The 24628-nt window shown below is 46.8% G+C and overlaps 1 protein-coding gene across 1 annotated transcript; it reads left to right on the plus strand.

The window, feature by feature from the left end:
* Positions 1–868: 868 nt before the first annotated feature.
* Positions 869–10818, plus strand: sstr2a (somatostatin receptor 2a). The gene is made up of 2 exons (XM_064324362.1): positions 869–1865; positions 4953–10818. The coding sequence occupies exon 2, from the start codon at positions 4960–4962 to the stop codon at positions 6127–6129; it is 1170 nt and encodes a 389-aa protein (XP_064180432.1). The 5' UTR covers positions 869–1865; positions 4953–4959; the 3' UTR covers positions 6130–10818.
* The last annotated feature ends 13810 nt before the right edge of the window (positions 10819–24628 follow it).

Here is a 24628-nt window from a genome sequence, read left to right on the forward strand (position 1 = left end):
TGCGATCATGCAAACCATCCCAAAATACACGCCGAAGGTGTCCAATTCAGATGGAAATATTCATTTCTTGTTACACACGAAGGCTTGCAATTGTGGTTGCGCCCTTAATGCGCTGGAATTCATATTCCCTCCCGTCCGTTTTGTATCTTTACTTAGCGTAACCACTGGAAATAGGAGGGCCACGAGCAGAAAATAATGAAATAATAATAGCATCCACTCACGCATTGTGTCCCTGATGCTTTCGCTGCACAATTTCCAAAGCAGGCACTTGGCAGACACCTTTTGCCGACGCGACATATACAAAAGGTGCATTTACCATGATTAGAAAATCTAAATGTAGAAATGAATAACACACAAATCAAATTAAACACACTAATCAAATGAGTGCCTCAAGACCACACAGATTAAATGGAGAGAGATGTTACTAGTTTATTTATTTATTAAATAAAAACATGAACGTTTTAACATTTTTGGGTAGAAAAACATCCAGTGCATGGTTATGCTTTGCTGACTGAGCGGGTTGCTCTAATGCAGGGGAACAAAGATGCATCATTTATAGGCTATTGGTCAAATGCTTGCAGGGATGAGGTACCCACCACGTTCCTTTGTATACGGCTTGGCTTGCACGCGCCTATTCTACCATAATACTCAAACGTGAATGCAGTCGGCCACCTCTGAAGCTGGGGCTGCAGCGAAAGGTAGACTAGGGATCCATGGGAGACTGTGCACAGCGAAATGTTCAGTGTCAAATCAACTATTACTGAGTACATTTAGTTCCTACTGAACTCATATGTACCCGGCAAACATTTAATTAAACCGGCAAGTATAGAAGTCAATCAGTAACTGATGCTTTGTGAATGGCACACAGTGTTTTACTTTACATGGTGAAAACATCGGTACAGTTACAACATGGCACCTCGGGTATACCGTCACACTGCATTCAAATTTCTATAAATGCTTCTATAATGCATATTCAGTGTATTCATAATCATAAAATAAGGTCGCTGTCAAATTCAGGCTACTAGTTCAGCTAACAGGGGACAACTTTCTTAGTGTACTTTCATGCTGCCCACATAACTGTCATTTCAATATTTATGTTCTTTAAATCTTGCAAATGTAATAGCTTGGCAACGTTTTCCAGTTGAGCGCGCCAGTGCCATGCGGCTGCGTCTGCGCATCTCCTCTGAACACTCCTTCGCAGCCATAGTTGCGCAGCCGGTTCCTGAGCGCGCCTTCTTACCGCTGACGCACTGGCGAGGCGCGTGCAGTTGAGAGAGGTAGGAGCTCGCGGCGACAGCGGACCGTTAGCTCCATCTGCGTGCAGAGCGGGAAAGCTACATTGTGAAAGAAGATCAGTTGCGGAGACTTGCGGTTAATGGCATCGTTGCGCTGGGAAGGACGGGCAGTCGCCCGCGCCCTCTCCAACTATGACCGCACTCGCGCCAATCGGAGTCATCATCACGACACGCGAGCCAGCGCAGCGACAACGTTCCCTAATATTTCAAAAGCGTGTATTTGTTCGTTTTAAAAGACGTCTGTGCATTGATTTTTAAATTATACATAAGAGATTCATTAGTCTACAAAGGTTTTAGAAAATCTTTTTGTAACTAGTTTTTTCTTTTTTTTTTCAACTGTAAATATTTCGGTGTGGTAGGGACTACGGTTTTAGGGACAGATCTAAAAGCGCATCGTGCGCACAGGTGTTCATTTAGAGGTATACGGGATCTTAGGTTTTGGGAGGAAAATGCAGAATTCTTGACATCCTTCGGATTCTCCGTTTCCACCACTGCTAGTATAAACATTTGGTACACGGCAGTTTCTCAGCGGAATTGATTTTGGATTGTAAAGTTCTGTTCCATTTGAAGGTAAGGCTTTGACTTAATCGACGCATTAATGCGCCTCTGTAACCAATGCGTTAATTAATCTACATTTAATAACTTGTCACTCACGTCTTCTAAAATAGAAAACCATTTAAGTGTTGCCATGGTGAAATCCACAGCGAACGCTTTATCCACAGATTAAACAGTTCTATTTGAAGTCCTTAGTAATGACCCTGGACTAAAGTCATTAGTCCTACATTATAATATATTCAGACTCATGCCAGGTTGTATGCTATACTGTCTATATCATGTTTTTTTAGGTATTTTTGAGAGTGGATGGCTATTTCTCAACTGTCATTATAAGATCGTGTTCAAAGTTGTGTATATAATAATCATAATAATAATAATAACAGTAATAATTTGTCACATATATATGCATGCACACACGCGCATACAAATAGCATAAGCCATTGTCTTTTGTCAGTCACGTTTTCTGGAGCTTAGTTTTCATTTTATTTTAAATTAGTCTTCCGTTAATGATTAATTTAACCAGTTAGTTCCTGTTGGAATGAAATATCCTCGCACGCTGATAAAAAGTGATTTTTTTTCTAGATTCGTCCAAAGTGTCGCGCGGGAGCCGTCTTTTAAAAATGACAGCGTGCCTTTTGATTGCCATGTCAAACCTACTGTCCTGTTAATCCGAGGAAACCGAAGCCTGGAGCTCAAGAACTAACCCCAACTACATAATCTTCATTTGCAGTTTCATATTTACTTATATGCATAACGATATTAAGGATGTTTGTTTTCGACCCTTCTTATGAACACTATTACGCGTTACACGAGATGCTGTCCCTTTTCAGAAGAACAACTGTGTTCCGTTATGTTTTAAACTGATTTGCATTTCTTGGGGTCTCGTGTTTACAATCCTCCCTCCAAACACTGCCTAACCTAAATAGTCAACTTGATACAGCTTATTATTATTATGATTATGATTATTATTATTATTTCGGCAATAGGACAGCTACATGGGCTATTTAACTCTCTCACAGAAACGCCGTTCTTCCCACTTTCCAAACCTCCCTATCGTGAACATTTGCCGAGACCTTGTTTATACCCGCAGCGCTTGTTCTCAGCACATTGTCTGGGGTGCACTTTACCACAGTTTGCGTTCGTTAAAGCCGTGTTGATGGGAGGGGGGGAAATCCCAAACTGAGAGTCGCCATAGTCGAGGTGGCCGCCGGCAGCACTAAAACATTACAGCGCAGGCATGGCGCAGCTCATATAATCGAATCCCAGGACATCGGGGGACTTCGGAGACGGCGTGATTCCCACCGCCCCTCCCGCGCGGAGACACAGCAAATAGCTTGTCCTGCGTGACGTATTGGCGCCCTTCAAATGTACACACAAGGCTGAACGCCGGCCGTTATTACATTAACTGAAATGAACGAAAGCGTTACTTTACCCCAGACAATTTCAGTTAATTTCCGAAGAGAGGGAGATAGCACGATATGAATGTCTGACGCCGCCTAGTAGCCTGTCCAACGGTGATAAATTTGAAAAAGCGCACCGTGCGTCAGTGGTTGCCAACGTGTACCTTCACAATCTTTCAGACACTCACTCCTGCTGGCATAAAACCTGGTTGATCAACAACAAAAAAAAAAGCGTAAGCGCCATCATTGCTGACTGCGGTTTTTGTTAGATGCTTGTTTAGCGAAAAGGTTTAAGGCCACCGTGGTTTGTGGTCAACGAAATGTTTATCGAGACTGGGTGATCGATATGTCACGTGTTCACCAGACAGACAGTTTGTCGACCTTTCGTGCCTGACTCTGGACCAATGACCAGCGAGGAGAAACTAGACTCCTTTTGCTTTTTGAGCAAAAATACATTTTTCTGTTCCACAAGCAAACACTGGGATGGTATGGCACCTTGTACTGGAATGTATTAAATAAGTTTAAGACACATATTACATAGCCTACTTTACTTTATTAAATACTATTCTTCTTTTTGTGTATACTCCGATGAAGGGTACTATATAAATATTAGATTCTTATTCCGATAATAGTAATAATATTAATTATTATGCATGCCTAAGAATGCAATGTAGTATAATGGGTTGTGAACAGGCCGTGAGCCGAAGGTTGCAGGTTTGATTCCCAAGTAGGACACTGGTGTACTGGCAACTTGCCTTGAGCAAGGTACTTAACCTGCATTGCCTCAGGGTATTTCCAGCTGTAAAAATGGACACTCTGTAAAAACGCGAAAAGTCGCACTGGATACAGAAGTCCTATAAAACTCCAGTAATGTAATTATTAATATTACTATACTACTGCACCGCTCGTTTAAGTCGACGTGCCACAGAGATCGTAACAAAGTCCTCCCCGGTTTTTTTTTATCAGTTTGAGAAAAACCGTTAAACCCGCTCTGTGGTGCGTGTGGTAGCTACGCGCAGAAGACATCGCGGAGACCCTGAAGTTTATCAAAGCCACAGCACCTTGCAGATTCCCGGGTCTTTGTTTGCTCAGTTCAGATCACTTACATTCACATGCCCGTCAACGTACAAATGCCCCCGCCGGGCATTCATAATGCACGTGGACGGTGGCATGTTTAATATTTAAATAGTGGATTGTGTTTGAATAGTGAGATTCTCTGAAGCCAGGTTATAGTTTTCACTGCTGACATTGGAATCTGTTTTCAGTTAGGAACGAATGAAAGTTTGTGGGGTTTTTTTTTTTTTTTTTTTGACTGCCTCGCTAACATTTCAAGCTTGTGAGCCATAGCAGTATGATTGTGCAGCGCAGAAATCATTAAAAAGATACGTGAAAGTATTCATTTTAAAACGACGGGGAGACTGGTGATTGTGGTATATTTACATTCAGAGCAGTTGAGGCAGTTGGCTCACGCAGTGAGCGGAAAGGCAAGTGAGCTGAGCGTTGGGAAGGAAACGTTTAAACGCGGAGGCAGTTAGGAGTCCAGAGTGACTTCTAAAAGCGTGCACATGAAGCCGATGATGATGATGATGATGGTGATGATGATGATGGTGATGATGGTGATGATGATGGCGAGTCATCAGCGTGGCAGGAAAAAGTAGCGGGAAAAGCCTCTCAGGAGGTTTTTTACTCTCTCTCGTTGCAGTTTCAAGATGGCCGACGCGTGGGACCCCCGGGAGGGCGTGACCGCGGACCCCTGGACGTTCCCGCCCTCGGGCCCGAACGCCACGCTGTCCGAGCCGCTGCTGTACGACAGCTTCTTCAACGACTCGGAGGCGGGCCCGGCCAACGGCACCGGCCACGGCTTCGACAAGGCCAGCACGGTGGTGGTGACCTTCGTCTACCTCGCCGTCTGCGCAGTGGGCCTGTGCGGCAACGCCCTGGTCATCTACGTCATCCTGCGGCACGCCAAGATGAAGACCGTCACCAACATCTACATCCTGAACCTGGCGGTGGCCGACGTGCTGTGCATGCTCAGCCTGCCCTTCATCGCCATCCAGCTGGCGCTGGTCCACTGGCCCTTCGGCTCCGCCCTCTGCCGCGTCGTCATGACGGCCGACTCGCTCAACCAGTTCACCAGCATCTTCTGCCTGACGGTGATGAGCGTGGACCGCTACCTGGCCGTGGTGCACCCCATCAAGTCCACCAGGTGGCGCAAGCCGCGCGTGGCCAAGGGCATCAACGTGGCGGTGTGGGGCGTGTCCCTGCTGGTCAACCTGCCCGTCATGATCTTCAGCGGCCTGCTGAGCTCCCGCAGGGGCGGGGCGCGCTTCTGCACCATCGTGTGGCCCGAGCCGCAGGGGGCCTACTACACCGCCTTCATCTCCTACACCTTCCTGCTGGGCTTCTTCCTCCCGCTGGCCGTCATCTGCCTCTGCTACCTGCTGATCGTGGTGAAGGTGAAGTCGTCGGGCCTGCAGGTGTGCTCGTCCAAGCGCAAGCGGTCGGAGCGCAAGGTGACGCGCATGGTCTCCATCGTGGTGGCGGTCTTCGTGCTCTGCTGGCTGCCCTTCTACGTCTTCAACGTGACCTCGGTGACGGGCAGCATCAACAGCACGCCGGCGCTCAAGAGCACCTTCGACTTTGTGGTGGTGCTGGGCTACGCCAACAGCTGCGCCAACCCGGTGCTCTACGCCTTCCTGTCGGAGAACTTCAAGAAGAGCTTCCAGAAGGTCCTGTGCCTGACGAGGGGGCGGGGGGGCGGGCCCGAGGAGGCGGAGCGCAGCGACAGCCGGCAGACCCGCGCGCGGGGCGGGGCCAACAACGACGTCACGGAGACGCAGAGCGCGCTGCTCAACGGCGACCTGCAGACAAACATCTGAGCGCGCCCCGGGGGGTCATGGGGTCAAGGGTCACGGGGGTCACGGGAGGTCATGGGTCATGTGCACACCCTCACCCTGCCCCTCCCCCTTCCCCCTGGGCGAACTGCAGGCCAGCATTTGAGCGTGCCCCGGGGGGGGTCACGGAGTCAAGGGTCACGTGCACACCCTCGCCCTCACCCTCCCTCTCCCCCTGCAGACCAGCATTTGAGTGCGCCCGGGGGGGGGGGTCACAGGGTCAAAGGTCATGTGCAGAAACCTTCCCCCTCCCCCTCCCCCTGGGCGAACTGCAGACCAGCATCTGAGCGTGCCCCAGGGGGGGTGACGGGGTCAAGGGTCACGTGCACACCCTGCACCCAACCAGAGAAATGGTTGCAACATTTGCCTGCCAGCTCTAAACTCTTATTTTGTTTTTTTTTTCCCCCTGTATGTAATAGGATGACATCACGCCCTCTGACTGAGAGAGCCTCTGTCTGTGCTCAGAGCCGACCCCGATGGTTTTGGCGGCCCCAGAGTGCACCTTTAGGGTGCACCAGAGTGTACATTTTTTTTAAAACTTCAATTGTGTGGCCCCAGGGAGGGTTGTGGCCCTAAGCGACTGCATGGTGTTCATGGCTGTGGCCAGCCCTGCCACGACTGACCACCCACCCACATTTCTGCATGCAATTGGTCGTTATTAATTACTTTTTTTTTTATTTTGGGACAAGAAGAACTTGTTCTTTTTTTTCGTACAGAACAGCAGAGATATTCGATGTATTTATGCGGAAAAGGAAATCATTCAAGGATTTAATCTGAAGCTTTTCTGCGATCTGAAACTTGAAGCTTGAAAACTCGCCGATCGTCACATCGGTGATCATTCTAGTCTGAAATGCGACGGTGAGACGCCTGCCCTCATTGGCTGTGCAGCTCAAGCTCTTTATCCACAGACCCAATCAAGCGTGGATTTGGAAGTTCATCCTGCCTACAGTTGGGGTCTTTAAAAATATGATTGTTATCATCATTTTCTATTTCAAAAATATGCTTTTCTTCTCTATGTGGCAAGTCACATTGTTTGTGTTTTAGAGGTGATGTCCACAGCTAATGGTGCTTTGAGGCCTTTCAGACACAGAGTTGCTGAGAATAAATGTGCTTATTCATGGAGAAATAGAGCTGCAAAACCATATTCTCATGCAAAATTCCTGAAACGTGTAAAGTGGTCATTGAATTGTACGGTCATTAACAGAATTTGTGCTTTTTTTTGTTCCTCTGCTTTTAAAAAAAAAAAATTTGACGAGTCATGCACCGAGGCACAGACCTATAACACATCCGAATGGCTTACCCTGTCCATTAGGCCTAATATATCAGCCCGTCCATGTCGTATAAAGGTCTGTGCGGCACCGCTTTTAAAAAAAAAAAAAAAAGAGAAACAAAAAACAAATACGCATGATAAATGAATGTGGACCCTGACCAGAGATAAGCAGGTTAGATGATGGATGTACGGACGCCAGACACGAGTGAGACAGATCCCTTCGCTTACTTTGAGTTCAGGAGAGAAGTACGGACACAGAAGCTTGAATGCTCGGTGTTACTTCAGCTCAGGAAGGGTAAACAAAGAGTTCAGAAAGTCCAATTTGACCCGTAGGAACTGTCGAAACTCACAGGGGAGGGTTGGAAATTCTCAGACTGTGCCGATGACTGACGCACATCAGAACAAATAGGGACGTCTCCTTAAACAGGTCTGCGGTCTCCTCACAGAGATTTAATGTAAAATGACCTGGACCCACAGATCAGGGCCTGTCCGTCAGTCAGCCAGAGGACCGATGCCTGTCAGTAGGCAGGTTAACACCACGAGAGTTAAATTAACACTGGCGGAGGTTCATTTAACTTTTAACAGTGTGTGGAGAAGGATGGGGGGGTGGGGGGGGGCAACATGTTGTTGACTGAGTGTTGACTGAGTGCCTGACGTTTGTAAAAATCCAGCGTGGTTCAAGTGGCCCAGCTGTTGAAAGCCAGAACATTCCAATCTGCTGCATCGTGAATATTAATGAGGAGGGCGGGATCAGAACACTGTGGAAATTAATGCGACTGTCCCTGGGCACGTCTCTTCATGATTATTCATAATCAGTAATTGCGATGCTGGAAATCCTCGCTTCGAACGTCGCGCAGTAGGGAAATAAGGAAGAGGGATAAAATCTGTCTACAGGTTTCCCGAGAATGCCACTGTCCCATTCTGTGGAGGGAGAGTAAGGAACAGGCCTATGATTGGCAGAGGGAAGCGCAATCCCATTGGTTGGTGCAGAGCCAGGTGGCTACAATTAACCACCATTGGGACTAAAGTGATGCATTGTGGGATGTCATGACTGGTATAGCCGAGTATTGGACAGCTGGAATCGGAAGTCCTTGTGTTTCAAGTTGAGGTTCTCTCCTTGTTGGTGACCATCTTTGCTGGAGTGGGTGGAGGCTAACGTCACGCTGACTGATGTAGCGTTGGATCGAGGCACAGGCTTTAATTTACAGCTCAGCTGCTCCCCTGGAGCTGGTGTTAGTGAAACGCCTTTTTGTGTCTGGTTATTATGTCTTGTTTTGGTTTATTTTGGGAAAAAAAAAAATACTGTCTTGAGTGTGTCTGACTGTTATAGAACACGGATTTAAAACAGAGAGGTGTGACCAGCCCATAACCACCCCTGTCAGTGTCGGACTGCTGAACGTGTCTGGCTCAGAGTTTCATTTCAACAGCATCTCCGGCGTTCCTCCTACGAGTGTGAGAGCTTTTTAAAAAACACATTTCTGTGCGGACGGTGTGAAAGTTTCCCTCGATTTCAGCCCCCCCGGTCGGAGCGCCAGGGCGTCCCGTTCCCGTGTGGCGTGTTTCGAGCGGAGAGGGCCTGCTTGAGACCCTGTGCGGGTCCCCGCCTCCTCATCGCAGTCTCTGAGGCAGGCGCTCTTATCCGGAGAGACGCCCGGGAGTGGAGAGCGCCGGCGTAGCGCACGCTAGCCAGACCCGTCGCCTCCGCCGCCGCTGTCGGTCTACAGGCCAGCGTTAGCGTTAGCGTGTTTGAGGAGTGCTGTTGGTCTACAGGCCAGCGTTAGCGTGTTTGAGGAGTGCTGTCAGTCTACAGGCCAGCATTAGCGTTAGCGTGTTTGAGGAGTGCTGTCGGTCTACAGGCCAGCGTTAGCGTGTTTGAGGAGTGCTGTCGGTCTACAGGCCAGCGTTAGCATTAGCGTGTTTGAGGAGTGCTGTCGGTCTACAGGCCAGCGTTAGCGTGTTTGAGGAGTGGTTGGTCTACAGGCCAGCGTTAGCATTAGCGTGTTTGAGGAGTGGTCGGTCTACAGGCCAGCGTTAGCGTTAGCGTGTTTGAGGAGTGGTTGGTCTACAGGCCAGCGTTAGCGTTAGCGTGTTTGAGGAGTGCCGTCGGTCTACAGGCCAGCGTTAGCGTTAGCGTGTTTGAGTAGTGCTGTCGGTCTACAGGCCAGCGTTAGCGTTAGCGTGTTTGAGGAGTGCCGTCGGGCTACAGGCCAGCGTTAGCGTGTTTGAGGAGTGCCGTCGGGCTACAGGCCAGCGTTAGCGTGTTTGAGGAGTGCCGTCGGGCTACAGGCCAGCGTTAGCGTGTTTGAGGAGTGCTGTCGGGCTACAGGCCAGCGTTAGCGTGTTTGAGGAGTGCTGTCGGGCTACAGGCCAGCGTCTTAGCGTGTTTGAGGAGTGCTGTCGGGCTACAGGCCAGCGTTAGCGTTAGCGTGTTTGAGGAGTGCTGTCGGGCTACAGGCCAGCGTTAGCGTGTTTGAGGAGTGGTCGGTCTACAGGCCAGCGTTAGCGTGTTTGAGGAGTGGTCGGTCTACAGGCCAGCGTTAGCGTTAGCGTGTTTGAGGAGTGCTGTCGGGCTACAGGCCAGCGTACGTAGCGGTTTAGGGTGCTGTCGGGCTACAGGCCAGCGTTAGCGTGTTTGAGGAGTGCTGTCGGGCTACAGGCCAGCGTTAGCGTTAGCGTGTTTGAGGAGTGCTGTCGGGCTACAGGCCAGCGTTAGCGTTAGCGTGTTTGAGGAGTGCTGTCGGGCTACAGGCCAGCGTTAGCGTGTTTGAGGAGTGGTCGGTCTACAGGCCAGCGTTAGCGTGTTTGAGGAGTGGTCGGTCTACAGGCCAGCGTTAGCGTTAGCGTGTTTGAGGAGTGCTGTCGGGCTACAGGCCAGCGTTAGCGTGTTTGAGTAGTGCTGTCGGGCTACAGGCCAGCGTTAGCGTGTTTGAGGAGTGCTGTCGGGCTACAGGCCAGCGTTAGCGTTAGCGTGTTTGAGGAGTGCTGTCGGGCTACAGGCCAGCGTTAGCGTGTTTGAGTAGTGCTGTCGTCAGGTTCCCTTCGTCTAGCCGAGGTGCGTTTCTGTTGAGTGGAACACTGAGTCCAACCACTGAGAAAGTCCAATAAAACACCTACAGAGAATCTTAAAACAATTAGGGTTAGGGAGTCTTCTCCTTCATCTTCATCTTCTTCGTCTATGTCTTCTTCATATTCTTTTCCCGCTTTTCTTCTGCTTTTTCTGCTTATTGTTATTATTATTAAATTGTTGATTTTTTAATTTTATTTTTAAAACCAAATTAGGCACGAAGGGACTGGAGAAACATTTGTGTTTGAACTTAAACCACGTGTTCCTGTCATGTCACAGTGTCCGTCCATGTTTAAAAAACGAAAACAAACAAAAAAAAAAAAAAAAACACACACCAAAAGCAACAACAGAAGAAAGGAGCGGAGACCAAAGATCAGTTTGTGTTTGTGCAAGTTTTACTATCAGGAGAGCAGAGAGTTCATTCCTCCCCCCCGCATCTGCTCTTTCTCACATCCCCCTTTTTCTCTTCCTTTTTTCTCTTCTTTTTTTTTGGCCTCTGTTCCTGAGTGGGGCCGAGGTTGAGATCAGAGAGGAGAGAGAGAGAGAGAGGCTGTTAAAAACAGAGAGAAAGTGTTTTTGTTTTCACCTTTTTTTGGGATCTGTACCGTGTTCAGTCTCACAGTGTAACTGTCTGACCCGTCAGTCTGACCCGTCAGTCTAACCCATCAGTCTAACCCATCAGTCTGACCCGTCAGTCTGACCCATCAGTCTGACCCATCAGTCAGTCCCGTCAGTCAGTCCCGTCAGTCAGTCCCGTCAGTCTAACCCATCAGTCTGACCCATCAGTCAATCCCGTCAGTCAGTCCCGTCAGTCAGTCCCGTCAGTCTGACCCATCAGTCTGACCCATCAGTCTACCCATCAGTCTACCCATCAGTCGACCCGTCAGTCGCCCTCAGTCTGAACCCATCAGTCTGACCACCCATGTGGTACTGAGCCTCTCAGCCCCCACCACCTCATTCAGCACATCAGCTATAAGAATCACACACACACACACACAGGTACTAGTGCCACACACACACACCATTCACACATACTATCACACACACACACACACAGATAGCACACACACACTACACCTAACACAATGTCACACACACCACAACACACACACACACGCATATGCACACATATACACACACACACACACAGGCATATGCACACACACACATACACCTCACACATGTACACACACACACACACACACGTGCTGTCACACACCAGTGTGGTACCCCTGGGTGGGGGATGCAGCAGTTCCGGGACAGCACCGCTGGTTGCCAAATGAGAGAGAGAGAGGGGGAGAGAGAGAGAAAGAGAGAGAGAGAGAGCTCACCCACACAAACACTAAATCAAATAAACAAAAACCTTCATCAACCCCCCCCACGGGTGATGGTGTTTGTTTATTTGATTTCATGTTTGCGTGGGTGCGCCCTCTCTCTCCATGCTGCAAACAACGCACACACGCACACAAACAGGATTAGCATTGGTCCAAAAGAGGTACACCCCTGCCCCCCCAGTCTCTCTGACCTCTCCTCTCAAATATTTGTGAAGGGCTAGAACACCCCCCTCCCCAGACTGGGGTGTGGTGTTCATACTGGACACCCCCACTCCCACCCCCCGATCCTAACCCCTAACCTGTTGAGGAAGTGAAGTGTCCATTGTACACAAGAGGGCGCAATTGCTAGCAGTTTAGCGAGGAGTTTAAAGCCCACAATGGCTGCAATAAGGAGCTGCTGTTTCCTCTGTAATGCTGTTCTGGAATGCAGATAAGTGCATGAGAGCCGGAATGGCTGCGATAAGGAGCAAGGAGCTGCAGTTTCCTCTGTAATGCAGTTCCGTAATGCAGAGACGTGTATGAGAGCCAGAATGGCTGTGACGAGGAGCTGCAGTTTCCTCTGTAATGTGACGGTCTATAATGCAGTTCTGTGATCTTGGGGTTTGAAGCTGAGGTTTAAAGCTAATTGCCCCATGGGTGATTGCCCCAGTGGCTGAATATGTTTTCCAATGTGCCTTTGATTCTGAACCCTTTTGGGCCCACGCCCCCCCCCCCCCCCCCCCAAAGGCTCATCTGCTACTCCTCAAGGATACGTCTGTCTGTCTGTCTGTCTGTCTGTCTGTTTAGGCGTAGGGACCTAGAAAAAACATCACAAAAACGCTTTTCATCAGTTTGTGTTAAAAAATTTAGACCAGTGTGTTTGTGTGCTTATTTGTGTGAGTGTATATATATATATGTGTGTGTGTGTGTGTGTGTGTGTGTGAGTGCATGTATGTGTGTGTGTGTGTGTGTGTGTGTGTTTGAGTGTATATGTATGTGAGTGTGTGTATATATATATATATATATATACAGCATATATGCATATCTGTTTGTGTATGTTGGTCTGTGTGTGAGTGCATGTGTGTGTGTCTGTGTGAGTGTGGGTGTGTTACTCTGTGGTTTAAGCACCTGCTCCTTCCTGTTTGAGTGGGTCCCAGAGTCAATGCGTCAGTTTCACAGGCTTAAAGTCCATGCGGGTTAAATGGTCTTTACTTTCAACACTGATTCATGCAACGGGCTTTTTCCCCTGGTCCGTGCCTGTGGGCCTTTGGGCACACATGATAGCATGAGTTCACACAGGCATCCAGCAGCGGTCAGTGACCTCTGCCCCGAGCGCCAGCATGCCTGTGAGTCGCCCGGTCCGTCTGACGTTTCAGTAAAGAGCGTGTTCCTCGTTAGGTCCAATGGTCACCGCGGAGACGGCGGGAGGGGGTAGAGAAACATGGAGAAATAATCTAAAGCTGTCGTGCGAAAGTGACTTTCAGAAAATACTGCTGGTTCCCAGTCATCTGGCTCCCTTATCCCTTTGAAGGGGAGGTTTTTTTTCGGAATGTTTTTTCCGAAGTTCTAAGTCAGCGTTCTAGAACTCTTTCCGTTGCTTTCAGGCACCGGCAGTGATTGTGACATCAGCAGTAGAATGTTGAGCAAAGAGAATTCTAATCACGTTTGTGATCTGGCACCTTAAAGCGCGTCTCTGATGCACCAAGGTTGCTGAGCGCAAAGACTCACCCCGAAAACAACAGCCTCGGCTGTGAGCGCGTGATCCAGAGGTAGCAGGTTCAAATCCCCCCCCCCCCCACCCCCCACAAAATGCACGTTCGCGTGAAAGAGAAATGCTCGCGCGAGGCCAGCGTTGGCGATCTAAGGCGGAGCTCGTAAATTTCCGCTGGCGTGAAATAGCCGCGACGTTCATGGCGGTGTGTGATTCCGCCCCCCCGCCCTCCCCCCCCCCCGCTGAGGGTCACCTCCAGCTCAGACTGTCCCGTGAGTGTCCCCAGATCAGTGCCCCGTGTCACATTAATCCAGATCTCTGTGTGCCTTCGTCGTGGCGCTGTTACCGGATCAGCTAACTGTGACGTGGCGTGGGCAGGGGCGAGAGGGCAGGACAGAGCACCCCGTCAGAGCTAATATTGGCCCAGGAGGAACTGACAATCATTCATATTTAAACTGGACCCTCAGTCACCGACACAGAGCGGGACAGGTCTCTCTCTCTCTCGCCCTCTCCTTCTCTCTCTCTCTCTCTCTCTCTCTCTCTCTCTCTCTCTCTCTCTCTCTCTCTCTCTCTCTCTCCCTCTCTCTCTCTCTCCTCTCCCTCCTCTCTTTCTCTCTCTCTCCCTCTCCCTCTCTCTCTCTCTCACACACATGTTCAGACACACACAGACAAACATGCACTCTCTCTTTCTCTCTCTCTCTCTCTCTCTCTCGCTCTCCCGCTCTCTCTCTCTCACACACACACAGACACACATCTGTAAACACACTCATACGCACACTTGTTTAGGGACACACACACTGACAAGCATGCACTCTCTCTCTCTTTCACACAACACACACTATCTCTCTCTCTCACACACACAGACACACACAAATTATATGTTATGGAGAGGACAATATAGTGTATAGATTTCAGGGTGATGTGAGGGGGGGGGGGGTGCTGTTTTTTTTAGTAATTATTTAACCATCTGTGAAGTGTTTATATTATAAAGAGTCCCTGCTAAGTTGGTTCTGGGTTTCCGTCAGTGTTTAAATGTTTGATTTTTGAATGTTTCTGCAACCAAAGAGCTGCAGTCGCGTAGCCTGATGTAAAAGGTTGCTGAATGTCTCCCTCTCCTGGCGGAGCTTTGATACTGCATCATATTCATAACCTCCCACTAGGGGCTCACCACCTTGCAATCCTGCAGGGAACTTATTTATTCACGAATAAATCACTTTTTTTTTTCTATTGTTAAATGTAGAGATCAAGAACAGGCGTGTGATTCTAGTGGGGGGTTAAGACCTTCTGTTGAGATATGGGGGCTGTTTTGCTGGAAAAATATTTGATACCAAAATATTAAGAGATTTCCAAATTATACTACTCAAACCTGTCTCTCTGAAATAATGAATGATTGAAAAAAATAGTGCTACCAGTCTAGCACGTTGCACACTATTAATCTAACGTAATGAAAACATTTTTGGCCTTCCTTATATCAATTGTTATGTATATATAATTTTTAACTGAAAGTTTTCCTGAGCAGGTCTACTAATCATCTATAAAACAATCTGTAACTTTATTTCAACAACATGCCATAAAGCCTTCATAAGGTTATCATAAGCACTTATAACTTATGACAAATGTCTTGCAGCTTTTAGTAGATGAAACTCTTTAATAAACACACCGCAAATATTATGAAACAGATTTCTAATATCAAACCTGCTGTTGCATTCATTTTCGCAGCATTGTGTTTCGTCCTAAGCTGTAACATTTACTATGCCTGGTTATGACAGGTGTTATGTCCTGCTTATGACAGCTTTATGTAGGTTTATGAAGCTTTATGAAGTATATTCAAGTAAAGCGTTACCAGCAATCTCTCTGATTCTTGTAAGTGTGTGAGACTCCAAGGTGTCATTCATAGAAGGGTCATAGCAGGTGACACAGATTCTGACAATCACTCACCGCCATTGAAGCTCAGTTAAAAACATCGAAAAGGGGGAGGAAAAAAAAGACCTGTCTGCGATGAGCCTGTTCGGTCTGAGCCCGATTCGCAGAAAGAGTCGCCGTGACACAGAGACGGAGACCAGAGAGAGATAAGAGAGAGAGCGTGTGCATGTTAATGAGCAGAGGCAGGCGGAGGCTGGCAAACGGTGAAAGGACATCTGCGCGGCGCTGTGTTCGGGCTGCCGATGGAAACCGTGCCGCTCTCCAAGAAACCCAAAACCACAAGGGGGTGCCAGCGTGACTCTGTGTGACCGCTCAGAAATGCTCCCGATCGCCCGACTTTTCTTGAAATAATTATAAAAATAAAACGATGTTAATGTTGCGAATGTTATTACCATTATTGTCATTATTACGTGGAAACACACTGTTGCAATTAAAGTACATTTCACACGAAGTAAATGGCTGTATTTTTTTAATTTTACATTACATTACATTACAGGCATTTGGCAGACGCTCTTATCCAGAGCGACGTACGACAAAGTGTATAACCATAACCAGGAACAAGTGTGTCGAAAACCCTAGAGAGAAGTACCGGTCCAAGTGCAGGGAACAACCGCTAGTTCAACTTGGACCCTGAAGGTTAAACTGATTAACACTAACACAAACGAGAACAGCAACAACGCAGTCTATGCAAAAACACAAGCAGTAGTTAAGACAGGTGCATTAACTAAGTCACCTACGAAACAGCTACCTAGTTACAACCCTAAGCTTACAGTCATTTAAGAGATTACAGGGAGGTAGGGAGGGATGGGGAGTAACTGTAACCTACGCAAAACTCATCTGTGTGTGTTAGCGCCACGTGGCCCAGAACTTTCCAGGATTCAAACTCAAGCGAAGACCTGCAAAAGCAGAAGGCCGAACTTTAAAGTAAAAAAAAAACACACAAAGGAAAAGCGCTATGATGCTACAATCAGAGGAGAAGCCCGATGAAAATACACTGATATAAAAAAATTAAAAAAAACATTTGGGAAGACAGAGGGGAAGAACGGAGGTTGTGCATAGTTTATTGGCTTTCGAAGTTTATGAAGCTTCATTTTTGAGGAGCACATCCAAACTCAGGAACCTGTGGTGTCATTGTATCCATGATTAACAGCACCCCCTACTGGTGTAAAACAGACATGGAAATGGACTGCATTTATATAGCGCTTTTATCCAAAGCGCTTTACAATTGATACCTCGCATTCACCAGAGCAATTAGGGGTTAGGTGTCTTGCTCAGGGACACTTCGACATGCCCAGGGCGGGGGATCGAACTTGCAACCCTCTGACTGCCAGACAACTGCTCTTACCTCCTGAGCTATGTCGCCCCAGACATGGAATGCAATACCATTGGCCCACACGGCGTACGCTGTGTTAACACACGTCATACAGGAGAGAGTGAGCCAGCCCTCTGAGCCACCTTGTAAGTGCTCACGCGTTGTACACTCCTTGGGAAACTCAAGATGGCGGTCACGCGTAAACATAAAATCGTGTATAAAAACAAAATGTAAACGTATGAAATGATATTAGGATTTTGTTACCTAGAGCGCCTGGCAAGTTCGTAGCCAGTTTAAAAAATTTTTTTTTTTTTTTTTTTTTGCAGCATTCGCACACTTCCGTGTGTTTTTACCCCCGGGTCGGAGTTATCGGGGCAGCCAGAAAGTTCCCAAATTTCCCTGTGGGAATTAGGCCTGGGAGGGTTTTCCCAGTGGGGAAGGAGGGGAATTTCAGCAGCTCTCGTGTGACGTGAACGCAGCCTGAGCCGGAGCACAGCGAAGAAACCGAACTGCGCAGTTCGCTCGAGAACAGGGCAGCGTTCCCCATACGACTTCAAGATGAGTTTCACACACGCGTCCTTCTGCCTGAGCGGGGGGTGGACCTGACAGGGGGGCTGCCAGGGGTTTTGGGATCGGTAAGCTTGGTCTAAATCTGTCCTCACTCCTTCTCTTCATCTCTTTTTTTTTTCAACAGATTTGACTAAGCACTCGTTTCTGTTCGCCCTATTTTGGGAGCTAGTAGGTTTCTGTAGGTGCAGAGTGAAAAACAGCATCTTGGTTTCTAGGTGGGGGCTATTTTCACCCCTGGTGTGAACTACGAACAGGTGCAAGCCAGAGAGAGTTTCTGTATGAGATACAGGGCTGTAAGATTATCGTGTGAGGGACATTGTCCCCTGTTATACTTCCATTTTAGGCACTCCTAACCAATTATACTTCCATTTTAGGCACTCCTAACCCATTATACTTCCATTTTAGGCACTCCTAACCCATTATACTTCCATTTTAGGCACTCCTAACCCATTATGCTTCCATTTTAGGCACTCCTGACCCATTATACTTCCATTTTAGGCACTCCTAACCCATTATGCTTCCATTTTAGGCACTCCTGACCCATTATACTTCCATTTTAGGCACTCCTAACTCATTATACTTCCATCTTAGGCACTCCTGGCCCATTATACTTCCATTTTAGGCACTCCTAACTCGTTATACTTCCATCTTAGGCACTCCTGACCCATTATACTTCCATTTTAGGCACTCCTAACCCATTATACTTCCATTTTAGGCACTCCTAACCCATTATACTTCCATTTTAGGCACTCCTGACCCATTATACTTCTATTTTAGCACTCCTAACTCATTATACTTCCATCTTAGGCACTCTGGCCCATATACTTCCATTTAGGCACTCCTAACCCATTATACTTCCATTTTAGGCACTCCTAACCCATTATACTTCCATTTTAGGCACTCCTGACCCATTATACTTCTATTTTAGCACTCCTAACTCATTATACTTCCATCTTAGGCACTCCTGGCCCATTATACTTCCATTTTAGGCACTCCTGACCCATTATACTTCTATTTTAGCACTCCTAACCCATTATACTTCCATTTTGGGCACTCCTCAGACTGTTCCTCTCAGCACTTGCCAGAAAACAAATCTTTCCCTGTCAGCAGGACCAGGTCTAGGGACAAAGCCTCGAAGAGCTGAATGGGAAAAGGGTAGCAGGTTTGAATCACAAGGAGAAAAAGCGGTCTTAAAAGTGGAATTAGGTCAATTTGAGTTTTAGTAAAATTTTCAGTGTTAATTTTTTAAAAAGTTTTGTGAAGGAGGCCAAATTCCACATCCAGTCACCTGATCACCCCTTACATCTGATTGGCTGTGCAATCACTGGCACTCCCCGCCCACTTTGAGTCTCCAAGGTTACTGCTGCAAAAGACAATGAAGTCCTCAGTTAAACAAACTCAATAAAAGTGAAATTAAAAAACAATCAAATAAAAATGTGAATCCAAATGGAATAAAATGTGCTCCGTGTCATAGCAGAGCTATTTAATGGAAAAGTTCACTTTCTGAATTTGTTGGTGTTATTTTAATTTTTAGCATGTGGGGTTTTGATTGGTCCTTGAAGCTTTGTGAGCGATGAAGAATATTATAGTTACCAACAGAAGTTTCTGATGACCACCATTAAAGGGTTTTGTGGTCAAACGTAAGAAAATACATTTAAAGTATCTCCAAAACTCCAGAGGCATAATGTCTCTGTACAAACTGCTCTGGAGAAACAAACCTCAGACACCTGCCAGAAACTTCTGTGTCTAAAATATCGTTCAACGCGCTCGAACGCTGTACAGGCCAATCACAATCATAGCTTTAAACTAAAAAAATAAAAAAACAGAGAAAGTGCACAAACAAACACTTTAACATGTGTTACTGTGCAGTAGCGAGGCAGAGCTTTCCATAATGAAGTTTTACTGTCCCAGTGGGAACGTTGCCTCACACACAGTGTGAACAGAACAAAGCACTTCGGGCTAAACAAAAGATCCTGACGCTGGGCACAAGATCCATCTGTCATAGTCTGCGACGACACAGAATAATACAGCTATCAGGAGAAATGGTGAGCCACCACTGCTAGTTGTTATAAGGGTACCATATGCAGAGATTGAAAAGCTCAAAATTAAAACAAATATAAATTTACACAAAAAGATAAATCCTCCTGTGTGGGGGTGCTGTGTTCCTATTTAATTTTATTTAATTTTAAATAACTTAATAGTTCATTTTTCAGGAAAAAGCAGACATTATGATTTTTTAAAAATGTAAAATATACTGTATACTTACAATTACATTTTCAGGAAGGTCCACATGTTCACAATATAATTCAGTAGATCCCAGTTCCATAATAGTGGTCCTTTATAGCAAATGCATGCGACAATGTTTAGCAGTAGCAGATCAGTTATGGATAAGCTACATATGTGTCTGTTTAACACTGTAGCAGCTCAGTTCTGGATAAGCTACATGTGTCTGTTTAACACTGTAGCAGCTCAGTTCTGGATAAGCTACGTGTGTCTATTTAACACTGTAGCTGCTCAGTTCAGTATAAGCTACATGTGTCTGTTTAACACTGTAGCAGCTCAGTTCTGTATAAGCTACATGTGCCTGTTTAACACTGTAGCAGCTCAGTTCTGTATAAGCTGTGTCTGTTTAACACTGTAGCTGCTCAGTTCTGTATAAGCTGTGTTTGTTTAACACTGTAGCTGCTCAGTTCTGTATAAGCTGTGCCTGTTTAACACTGTAGCTGCTCAGTTCTGTATAAGCTGTGTCTGTTTAACACTGTAGCTGCTCAGTTCTGTATAAGCTGTGTCTGTTTAACACTGTAGCTGCTCAGTTCTGTATAAGCTGTGTCTGTTTAACACTGTAGCTGCTCAGTTCTGTATAAGCTGTGTCTGTTTAACACTGTAGCTGCTCAGTTCTGTATAAGCTGTGTCTGTTTAACACTGTAGCTGCTCAGTTCAGTATAAACTGTGTCTGTTTAACACTGTAGCTGCTCAGTTCTGTATAAGCTGTGTCTGTTTAACACTGTAGCTGCTCAGTTCTGTATAAGCTGTGTCTGTTTAACACTGTAGCTGCTCAGTTCTGTATAAGCTGTGTCTGTTTAACACTGTAGCTGCTCAGTTCTGTATAAGCTGTGTCTGTTTAACACTGTAGCTGCTCAGTTCTGGTTGGTGTTAAAGACCACTGACACCCTCATTCTCAGGTGGGTGGGACCTTTCGCTCAGAAAACCGGATTGAGTCATTGGCTGGTGGTGAAGCTGCAGCACAGATGTGCAGGGTCTGGGGGGGGGGGCGTCCCTGCGATCGCTTCTCATCAGGGTATCCCAGGGAAATGAAAAACTCCGTCTCATTACCAATCATTTCCAACACACACGAGGCCCCACCCACCACAACCCGGGGGCAACAAAAACCCACCACAGCCACCCCCCGCCCCCCCGACCCCCGACCCCCGACCCCCTCCCCCATCCTGTTTCCTCTCCGTCGCTGTACAGTCAGGCCTGCGCCGCCGCCGCGGCAACCGTCACCGTGACTCATCCTGTTCCCCGGCAACGCCGATGCTGAAGCCGCGTGTCACACTCTGACGGATCAGCCAACTCCCTGCACCTGCGGCGGCCTGTAACCTCCCCGGGTTCTGCGTCCCACAGCTACCAACAAGCAACCGCAACCTCCACTGTCTGTCACAGTGTCCTCCCCCCCCCCCCCCCCCCCCCCCGAAAAAAAAACCAACAGCAGACAAACAAGTGCAACCTCCACCATCACGAAGGATCGCATCACATACATCATGAAACCTATGCACTTGTTGTACGTCGCTCTGCTAAGATAAGAGCGTCTGCTAAATGCCTATAATGTAATGTAATGTAATCACCATCGCCCTCCAATGAGAACAATGCCAATATCTACCAGCTTTCTTTCAGTACATTTCAGCTCAAAGTGCTTCACAAGCTAGCACTAAAAATAGTCTCACCATTACAAAATGAACAGACGAAACAATGTAATGAAAGAGAGCTTCAAATTACAATGAAATGAAATAAAATGCAAGGTAAGTGTGGTGATACAAGAGCAGAACGGCATAACAACCAAGAGTCCGCAGCAACTAACCTCCATTAAAAAAGAAAAATAACCCAACACACTCAAATGCAATAAAGAAAAAAATTGATTTAGCAAGTGCTGTTGTTGCAGTTGTTTTCAGTTAACTGAGCAAATAGAAAGCTCGCTTGAAAAGGATGTTGAATGGGCCTATGTTTTCACTTGTAATAGTAATAAGACCCCATTACTCTCTCTGCCAATTGAAATGGAGTATTCAATTCAATGGCATAATAGTGCTATCAAGCTTATTACGCTGCTTTATAAACACACCACAGAATAATGTACGTGCACTGTGCTCATGCTAACTACAGTACCCGCCCTGACACCAACACAGAGGGGAAGAGGGGGAGAGGGGGAGAGGGGGAGAGGGTAGTGCACTCACTGACTACATTAAAGCTTTCATCCATGAAAGGTTTCTGTCTGCAGTGACTCAACTGTTAACATGATTGTACTTTCCTGTAAAACACCAGACTTCCTCCCCCCATCATTTAGATTTTAGTGTGTTTTTGTGATTTTTACGCCTCATTAGTAATTTATTGTTGTAGAGCAATTACTCACAAATTGCTCTGTACATAATTAAGACTGAACCAACTGTGTTGTGTAATTTGAAGCTCAGCTGAAATTAGCATGGCATAAATGTGCTCTTAATTGTTTGTAAAAAATTGGCGATCTTATTTATGTATTTATTTTTATTTAATTTATAACAGATTTATTTTCATTATTTATTTATTTTATTAATTGGGATATGCCATTCAGAAGCAGCAGTGTGTCTCAATTTTTGTACAAGGCATCAAAAAAAAGGAATGTCTTGTGAGGGTGTACATATGCAGCCGATGTTTGAGTGTGTGTGTACATATCTAGGAGCACACACGTATGTATGTATGTTTGCGTGTGTGCATATTTGTGAATGCGTGTGCGTGTATATGTCTGGAAGCACACATGTATGTATGTATGTATGCTGATTCTTCTAGACCTCTCCGCTGCATTCGACACTGTGGAGCACTCCATCCTCCTGTCCTCCCTGGCAGCAACAGGGATCTGCGGCACAGTCCTTGACTGGATTCAGTCCTACCTCTCCGATCGTTCCTTCCAGGTTGCCTGGGCGGGTAAGGTATCACCACCCCGTCCCCTCGCCACCGGAGTTCCCCTGGGCTCAGTCTTCGGTCCCCTTCTCTTCTCCTTATACACCAGATCCCTTGGACCTGTAATCTCTGCCCATGGCTTGTCCTATCACTGTTATGCCGACTCCGCTCTCCGCTTGCCTGAGGGACGTCCAGAGCTGGATGGAAAATCACCACCTGAAGCTCAACCCGGGAAAGCCGGAGCTAATCTTTATTCCTGCTCTAACCTCTCCCCTCCTCGATTTTTCAATTTCCCTAGGGGACACCTTAGTGACATCATCACCCTGTGCCAAAAATCTCGGAGTGGTGATGGACAAAAGATTTTCCTTCTCCAAGAACATCGCAGCGGTAAGCCGGGTGTGCAGATTCTTCCTGTACAACATCCGGAGAATCCGCCCCTTTCTCACCACCTACTCAACCCAGCTCCTGGTCCAAGCAATGGTACTATCCCGCCTGGACTACTGCAACTCTCTTCTAGCTGGACTACCGGCATCTGCCATCAGACCCCTGCAACTCATTCAGAATGCTGCAGCTTGTCTGGTCTTCAACCTCCTCAGACAATCCCACGTCACTCCCCTGCTCACTACCCTCCACTGGCTGGCTGTTATGGCTCGCATCAAATTTAAAACATTGGTCCTAGCATACCAGGCAGTCAAGGGATCAGCCCCAGCATACCTCCACAAGATATTCAAACCCTACATGCCAGCCAGACCCCTCCGTTCCGCTACCTCAGGACGCCTGGCACCTCCCCCTCTTCGCACCTGCGCTTCCCGAACACGTCTCTTGTCTGTTCTGGCCCCACGATGGTGGAATGGCCTCCCCGTGGAGGTCAGAACAGCTGAAACACTGACCCACTTCAAGCGACAACTGAAGACTCACCTCTCCAGGCTGCACCTCTCCCCATCCCTTCCTACCTACCTCCCTGTAATCTCTAAACTGACTGTAAGTTTAGGGTTGTAACTAGGTAGCTGTTTCGCAGGTGACTTATTTAATGCACTTGTCTTAACTACTGCTTGTATTTTTGCATAGACTGCGCTGTTGCTGTTCTCGTTTGTGTTAGTGTTAATCAGTTTAACCTTCAGGGTTCAAGTTGCACAATGCGGTTGTTCCCTGCACTTGGAACGGTACTTCTTTCTAGGGTTATCGACACACTTGTTCCTGGTTATGGTTATACACTTTATTGTACGTCGCTCTGGATAAGAGCGTCTGCCAAATGCCTGTAATGTAATGTAATGTCATGTATGTTTGTGTGTATGTATATTTGTGAATGCGTGTGTGTGTACATATCTGGGAGCACACATGTATGTATGTATGTTTGCATGTGTGCATATTTGTGAATGCGTGTGTGTGTACATATCTGAGAGCACACATGTATGTGTGTGTGTATGTTTGTGTGAGCACATTTGTGAATGTGTGTGTGCGTACATGCTTGGGCACATGCACACGGTCCTGTCTAAGTGTGTAAGTATGGTTGTCTGAGCATGTGCAGCCTGTGCATCTCTGAGAGATAAAATAATTAAATGAGATTCTAAGAACTACTGACAACGCGCCCCAAAACAAAATCAGGCAAAGATTTACGCCCCTCTGACTAATTTTCTTCTTTTGAAAAGGGCAAGAAGCCTGAGTCAGGCTCTATCATCCCAACATCCTGTTTCGTCTTCATGTCACACTTACACACCATTCTGCCTTACATTTATTTATTGAGCAGACTCTTTTTATCCAAAGCGACCAAGTACAAAAGTGCATATCATGGTCATTGGATTAACTACAAAACACAGGTTCAATAAGGTGCAATACTGATTTCGTACAGATGTTCATAGCCAGGAACACAGTTCAGTTCAAGCAGTGAACACTATTCTGACCTAACTTATGCCAAGCCAAACTAGGGGGAAGAACAAGCTGCAATATTAGGACGAAAATACAAATTGCAAAAAGTGCTGGAATCGGGGTACATGTAACATGGCCTAATCAGGCCCTGAGACCTGTGAGGTGGGGTACTGTGTTATGTGTGTTATGTGTGTAGTGTGTGTAGTGTGTGTAGTGTGTGTAGTGTGTGCAGTGTGTGTAGTGTGTGTAATGTGTGTAGTGTGTGTATGTGTGTAGTGTGTGTTATGTGTGTAGTGTGTGTAATGTG

This window comes from Anguilla rostrata, chromosome 2 (genome assembly GCF_018555375.3).
Source record: "Anguilla rostrata isolate EN2019 chromosome 2, ASM1855537v3, whole genome shotgun sequence".
Lineage (NCBI taxonomy): Eukaryota > Metazoa > Chordata > Actinopteri > Anguilliformes > Anguillidae > Anguilla > Anguilla rostrata.